At 37.9% G+C, this 7,659-nt stretch overlaps 1 protein-coding gene across 16 annotated transcripts in view; it reads right to left on the reverse strand.

The window, feature by feature from the left end:
- The window catches only part of LOC108304386 (neurexin-3), an 827,297-nt gene that overhangs the window by 167,646 nt on the left and 651,992 nt on the right, over positions 1 to 7,659 (reverse strand). For 12 of the 16 annotated variants that reach the window (XM_037738482.1, XM_017528526.2, XM_017528522.2 and 9 more), the window contains one exon: positions 5,170 to 5,196. The exons of the other annotated variants lie outside the window; for them this stretch is intronic. In XM_037738482.1, coding sequence (XP_037594410.1) covers positions 5,170 to 5,196 — 27 coding nt within the window. The remainder of the gene's footprint in view (positions 1 to 5,169; positions 5,197 to 7,659) is intronic. 16 annotated transcript variants of the gene reach the window in all.

Here is a 7,659-nt window from a genome sequence, read left to right on the forward strand (position 1 = left end):
GGGGAGGGGAGGGGAGGGGAGGGGAGGGGAGAGGTGAAGGAATTATCCAAGCAAGCCCAAGAGGAGAGATACTCAAACACTAGCAGCCTTGGGAGATAAAATTTGCAGATATCATATCCTTGTGATGTTATTTTCATACATCTCTGAGATTACTGTGTATCTCTATGATGAATCAAAGATATCAGGGTATGTGGAAAATAGACAAGATCGTCAAAGTTATTCTCTGACACAAATAACTCTACTGTGGTACTTGAGTGTCTTAAGGTCAATATATATTTTTTGTAGCACTCTATTTCCTTTCTCCTCTGTGTCTAAGAAGAAAAAAATAAACCTTGTCACAGATAAATTAGTGAGTCTTTAGGTTCAAAGCAATTAGTGAGAGAGATGTTGTTACATATACCTAAATAATCAGGCATCTACACAAACTTAGAATTCCCATGCCACATATACACTCCATGTTAGAAAGATAAGGAAAATGGCCACAACACAGAAGAATTAGCATTTGAGAGGAAAGATAGAAAAAGAAAGGAAAAGTTGAAATTCATTAATATATGTTTACTAAATTCATTCAAGCTATACATATATTTAAGTAATATTAGTTCTCTATATTCATTCATACTGCACGTGGCTTGAAAGGAATAGAATAAATTAGGGGCTAGGAAGTCATAGGGCAAAGGCACAATCAGACAAGGTCAAAGACAAAAAGCCATTTTCCATACTTTCATTTGTGCACTCATCACATCAACGAGAAGTTCATACCTGTTTTAAGAACTGCATGCCTCTTAGGTTACTGCCAGCCTTATGGAACCAGAACCATAGGAACAGGTCATTTCCTCCAGAAATTCTCCAGAAAAGAGTTCTGTTTTGTTTGTTTGTTTGTTTGTTCAGAGACTCGCTCAGTCACCAGGCTGGAGTGCAGTGGCACAATCTCGACTCACTGCAAACTCTGGCCCCTGAGTTCAAGCAATTCTTCTGCCTTAGCCTCCCGAGCAGCTGGGATTACAGGAGTCTGCCACCACCTCCAGGTAATTTTTGTATTTTTTAGGAGAGACAGGGTTTCACCATGTTGGCCAGGATGGTCTCGATCTCTTAACCTTGTTATCCACCCTATTCAGCCTTCGAAAGTGCTGGGATTACAGGCGTGAGCCACCGCACCCAGCCAGCCCTGTTTTCTTTACCAGTGTTCCAGGTCACCCTAGAGTTCAATTCACCATGATGGCTGCCAACTCTGTTGTTCTTTTGCAATTTAAAAATAAATTCTAAATGAGAACTATATGTATTAAGTGTCTTCAAATACATTTCTGCCAGATGAATCAAATCCAGCAATGACCTTGATTCAACCAAAGACCTTGATTTGCACACTCTCTAATATATGTTTATTGATAGTAACTACAGAGGAATTTATGGTGTGGTATTCTTAGAGGATTTGGAAAGCAGGGGTAGTAGGATTTGTAATGAATAATAATGAATATATCATCGATATCATGATAAAAGACAAACTATTAAAAAAAAGAGAAGTTAAGAAAGGGAGAAAGATACAGAGGCTGATTAGAGTATTGTTTTTGCTTCTTGGTAGGAAATGCTTGGCATGGAATTAGGCCATAGTCTCCAACAAAAGGGCCAGACAGCAAAACCAAAAGGAAGAAGGCTAGAAGAAAACTGCTTTTTTTCCACCTCAAGATCACTGTTCTCTCTCATGGCCCACGGTTTTCTCTGGATGCTGGAAGATCATCCTGCTTTCTCATGCTCTTGTCTCCATTAACGAGTGTCACAGAATGCCTTGGAAATAGGCATTTCCCAGAAAAAAACAATATTTTATAACAGAGAACAGGGGAAAAAAATAGCTGATGTCATTCAGTATTTTACCCGAGTGACTTTTCAAAGGACTGACATGCTAAAAAAGAACAACTAGAAAAGTTCACAAACTTACAATCCACCTTGATTCAAATTTAATTCAGTATTTCCCTTCAAGGGGGAAAAAAGAAGCTCTGTTTTTAAAATTAAGCAAGGTAACCTATGACTTCTATTGAAATAACAGCAAGAGGTAAGGCTGAGGGAAAGACCCCTCCCTCTCAAACCCAGGGTGCAAACACTCTCACAGTTGAAAATCAAGGAAGAGTAAGGACCTGCACACCTATTACAGAAACAACTTGAGATCCTGTAACAGGTCAAGCTATGAAATCTGACAGGGAGTCAATAAGAAGAAGGGCTTAGAAGTTCGAATCACGTACATCCTTTTTCTCTCCAAATTTAATTGCATGGTCTTCTCAAACTTTTCCACTTAAATGCCAATAATACCAGGGATGAAATAGAGAAGATACACAATAAAAATGAAATGTCTTTGAATTCTTATTCAAATCTTTTTTTCTTAAACATTCATGCTTATTTGCATTCTTCTGCATAATTTATCGATGTGGTTTCAATTTAAACTTTTACTTGAGATTAACAATTAAAATTAGCTTCAGAAAAAATGTGCCATATTTACTTTGTGACTCTGCATAACCCTAGATGCATGGTTACATTGTTTAGCTCTAAAGCTGTTAGATTACTTTAAAAGACCCATGTGTGTTGGTTTTTTCTAGTCAAACACTTTAACCAGTGAACATTGTATTATGTCTCTGATACTATATTCCCAACACTATTAATGTTCCTAGTATGGTAAAGGTTTATTATGAAAATCCTAAAAATAATTTCCAACATCTAATCTTGATTCTTTACATACGTATTAAATTGAAATCAGTTATATTCTTTCTATGGTTTGTGATCAAAGCTGGGAACATACTTCTGCTGACTTATTTTCCTCTCAATGCTGTTTTTGGTGATTGAAAATAGAAAATATTTTATCAGATTAAGAAAACCTGCTGTCATCTGTGTCACTATCTTCCCAACAGAGAGAATCCTGGAAATTGTCTTATGATGACTTTCTGTGGCTGATCATACAGAATATATAGGATTGACTTCATGAGAAAGCGTGGACAGAGAAAGCAAAAGCAAATCCTGATATCCTGATAAAATAATCGCCTCAGTTCCCTGTTCTCCAAATAAGTCTTTGAAGCTAGAAGATGCCAGATGTAGCTTCGGATACAAGGCTTTCCACCTTCATGCTAAGTTTCTACCTTATTTCCTTCTGAAAACCAGTGCAAAAGGAAAGAGAAAAAATTCCCATAGAAATGCTATTAAAAATTTTTTTTTAAAAAAAAGCAAGACACAAATGACTACATAACAATTTATGTAACTCCATTGACATTAAATTTCCAAAAAGGCATATTTATTGCAACAGAGCACATCAATAGTTACCTAGGACCATGGGTAGGAGCAGAGATTAGCTGGAAAAGAGCAGGAGGGAAATTCTGGGAATGATGGAAATGTTCTAAAATGTGATTGTGGTGATGTTTGGACAACTTTATAAGTTTAATTATAGTCCTTGAACTGTTGTAAGTTTATGATGGGTAAATGTAGTGGTATGAAAATTAGACCTCAATAAAGCTGCTGAAAAAAAAAAAAAAAAAAAAAAAAAAGAAGAAACAGGAACAGCAAACTCCAGGCTTTGGAGAGAAAGGATATTTCAATTAGGCTTTTAATGATCTAAATATCATAACAAATTTCTGGCTAATTAGAAATATTTAGACACAGAAAATAGGGCATTGCTTAAAATAACTGTTAGCGATGCCAAGCCAAGGATAAAGCACTCATTTTGGAAGTAGTTGCTTATATCAATATTTTCAATGTCTTCTTTTTGTGTTAACTTAGATGGGACATTTGCACCCCACCAAAAGTAGAATTGGGCTTTATTAGTTTGTCATGCCCATAATATAGCTTCCACCAAGAAAGAACTTTAAATTAGCACCTATACAAGACTTATTAGGATGAAATCAGCAAGTAAACCAAATGTAGAAGTTGGATTTTTCCTTTTGTTCCAACAGAAAGACCCTAGCAAGGAAAGAATTTTAAAAATGATGAGATAATATGGAAAATTACATATGCCAGATATTCAACTAATCCAAGTTTTTCTTCTCCTGAGTGCGCTAGAAGACATTTCCCAGCTTCCTTCCCAAGTAAGATGGAGTCATGTCTAGCAAATAAAATATGAATAGAATGATGTTTCTTACTTCCAAGCAAGGCAATAAGACCTACTGCACACCATTCCAGCTCTCTCGCTCTCTTTCTCTTCCCTATGGATACAGCCAGAAGTAATGAACTCCAAGATGGTGGACCCACCTCATGGAAGGATCCTAGATCCCTGGATTACCTCTTTGAAGAGAGTTGTCTGGGAAAAATGCCCAATTAGTATTGGACTTTGCCTGAACAAGAAATAAACCCTTCTTTTATGGAGCCATTATAACATTGGGATTGCTTGTTACAGTAGTTAGTATTAATCAGCCTAATATAATATGCTATAGTATATATCCAAGCATATGTCTTCCTTTTTTCCTTTCATCATCTAGGCCTATTCTTTCTCTTGTGCCTATTCTTCTATTTATCTTCATATTCCCCTTCTAAGTTGACTCTAGTTAGTGTTTACTTTTAATGAACAGGAAGAAATGCGTGAGACGTTTTCATCCTGTACCTTGTTAGAACCCTTTTTCAAGAGCGAGGGTATCTGAATGGGAGAAGGTGAAAATCATATTACAATTCTTCCTTTTGCAGAGCCAGTCTCAAGTCTTTGGTTGAAGCATTGGCTTATCACGAGTAGCAGTGATCTGCCCACCCTGTTAGAAGCTCCTAACGGTGATAAACACCGGGAAAGAAATGTCAGAGTTGGCAGCCACCTCTGGGTCAAGAACTTTGCTTTTATTTTCTGAAGTGTTCGGTAGTGGAGAAGTGCATGCTGGTTGCCCTAAAGCTTTTTGTTCACTCTCAGAGTTACTTCCCAAAGACAATAAATGATCTTTCCAAGCTGATTTTTCACTATTTCAATGTGCCCTTGCCTTCTTTTCTTCATATAGAACAAATGCAAGGAAAAAGAGAGGACCTGCCCAGAAACCACGCCCCAAACCACACTCAGACCTTCACCCTCACCCAGTTCCCCATCTTCTTAGCCCCAGCTCCCCCCAACTCCATTGTTAAAAGAAAAAATAATTCAAATAAAAAACAGCTCATAAAACAGTAAACAAAATAAAGTCAGTATTTTTTTTTAAAGAACAAAATGAAACTTGAGGGAAAACTTACTGGAGTTACAGTTTATCCTGATACAGTCTAGATGGGGAAAAATAAATGAAAGATGAAATTGCATCCTTCAAGGTAACAGCTGCAGACATCCAAAAACAATCAGTCCACCCTTCCGGGGACAGACACACGTAAGAAATGTGGCCATTTTATATATATACAGTATGTACAAGTTTAAGGGTGGGTGTATATGTACAGTATATTATTAAGTAAAGTTGGATACATATATATATACACACACACACATATATATACACATATGTATAGAGATATATACTGGTATACATATATATCCACAGTAGACACCAAGCATGTTTTGTTTTGTTTTGTTTTGTTTTTTTAAAAAAAACCTATTCATTTATATAAAGTATTTTAAACCTGGACTTTAAAATATTAATTTTGTTAAACTTGGAAAAATAGGCAAAAATTTCCCCACCAAATGTAGGTTATATTCTATTTTCCCTGTAATTTACTTTCTTAAAATTCATTTTTTAAAGTAGCATTAATAAAATTTTTTATTAGTATTCCAAAGATATATCACCAGTCTGACACATTGTATCATTTAAAAAATCTGCCCATTAAGTTTCTCAGTGAAGTATTTAACCCTTTCTCTTTTTCTAAAAACAAACTCCCTCCACCCTCTCCCTAGGTTGGTCCCCAAATGCTATAGAAATCTGCATAGGCAGACTTGCCATATTCCTTAGAGGTAAGGAAAGGGTTAACACCACCTGGTCATTTCCTGTCATAAAATGGCCACTTGCAAACAGCTAACCGCACAAACACCCATCCCAGATTTTAGAGAGGTGGGGTCGGGTGTAGGGTCAGAGGAGGTGTTTGATGTTATCACGGTGAATTGGGTTCTCTGATTGCTAGTGATTCAAAGGCTCCCAGACCAACCCCCTCAGGAAGCCCATCTCTGTCTTCCTGCCTGAATGCCCAGGCTGAATCAAGTGCCCACAGCATTCAGGGAGAAGGCAAGACAGGCACGTGTGGAGGAGGTCTCGGCACCTTTGACCTCTGGGTATTTCACTCTGTGATTCTGCATCTTGAGGAGAGAACACTTTTTGGTTTTGGTTTCACTGTTTTAAATGGGAAAGGAAGGGAAGAAAATAGTGACTAACTGGCCAGTGCTGGTAATCAGACAAGGTATTCTGTGCCAGAGATCAGCACATCTATCACTGTATTAATCTCTGCTGGAGAGTCATGTACACACAATATAGAAGGTCCTTGAATAGAATCGGTGGGCGGTAGTAGGGGACTGGGCAGAAAATGTCAGAGAAAGGTCTCAGGTTAGTTGTTACCCAGCTGTCCAGTTCAGCCTAAGGTTGGCTTATCACGGTGGAAATTCCAATAAGGATTTGTTTACCATTGTATATTAAAAGGTAGAAGCAAAATTCTTTTTTTTAAGGTACGAAAAGTAGAGGGGAAAATATAGTCACAAAGTATTCTTGTTCTGCCTAAGCTGACCCAATAGTTTTTAGAGGACTTGTCAAGGACGATGCCACCATGTGAATTCCCCAAAGTTAATCATTTTAAAGGAGTAAGAATAAAGGGCAGAATGAAGCTATGAGAAATCTGGAGAGAAGCCATTTAAAACATCCAGCTATTCTGAGGAAGGAGGCAGAATGCTTATTTGTTCCCGAGAAGAACATCTCTTGAGAAAAATCTGGGTTTGGTTTCGTGCGGTTAGGTTTGTCATGTGTCGTCAACCGCAACAGAAAAGTGGGAGCAAACAGCCCTGGAGCAACTGGTACGATCACCAGACAGAGGAGGCCGTGCCCCTGGTGAGGACTGGAAGGAGGGAGGGAAGGAAGGGAGGAAGAGGCGGTGGCTTCAGCTACTGACTGCACCTACCATCACCCAAAGCTGGAGAAATGTCCCTTCCTGACACATTTAAGAGAGAGGGGAAACTGGTGTACGGGCTTGCTTATGAGAGAGGAAGAGTGAGGATTTTATTATTAGATAAGAAGCTGGCCTAGTGAGAGGTGCTGGCCTGGGCTCATCTTTACGAGTCATGTAAAGTGGATGGGGTCTTTAAACCAATGTGAGGGCTTGGAGCTTTCAAGATGGCAGGCAGTTTGTTTACTTTACATCAATATGTGAAGAACTACTTTGTTATTTTACCCGAAGAATAAATGGTTTGAGAAGGAAAATCTATCCCAGAACCTTCTTGATAGGTTCTGAGGGGGGTGTTCTTGTTACTGAATGTGTATGTATATATGTATAAATATGTGTGTGCGTGTGTGTGTGTGTACACACACACACGCACACACACACACATGCACACACACATATTTACATTATGTGGTTCTTTTAAATAAGAAAATGAGTGAAAGAACTGAGTTGGGAAGGCAGTTTCCTTTAGATCTACCTTTGGTAGCAGCCAGAGTTTTTTGTTTGCTTAAAAAAAGTCTGTCTTACATCTTGACATGTCTTTTGATGTTTGTATGTACGTATCTGTGTGTTGCCTATTTTAACTTTTTTTTTAAATTA

Source organism: Cebus imitator, unplaced genomic scaffold, assembly GCF_001604975.1.
Source record: "Cebus imitator isolate Cc_AM_T3 unplaced genomic scaffold, Cebus_imitator-1.0 Scaffold54, whole genome shotgun sequence".
Classification (NCBI taxonomy): domain Eukaryota; kingdom Metazoa; phylum Chordata; class Mammalia; order Primates; family Cebidae; genus Cebus; species Cebus imitator.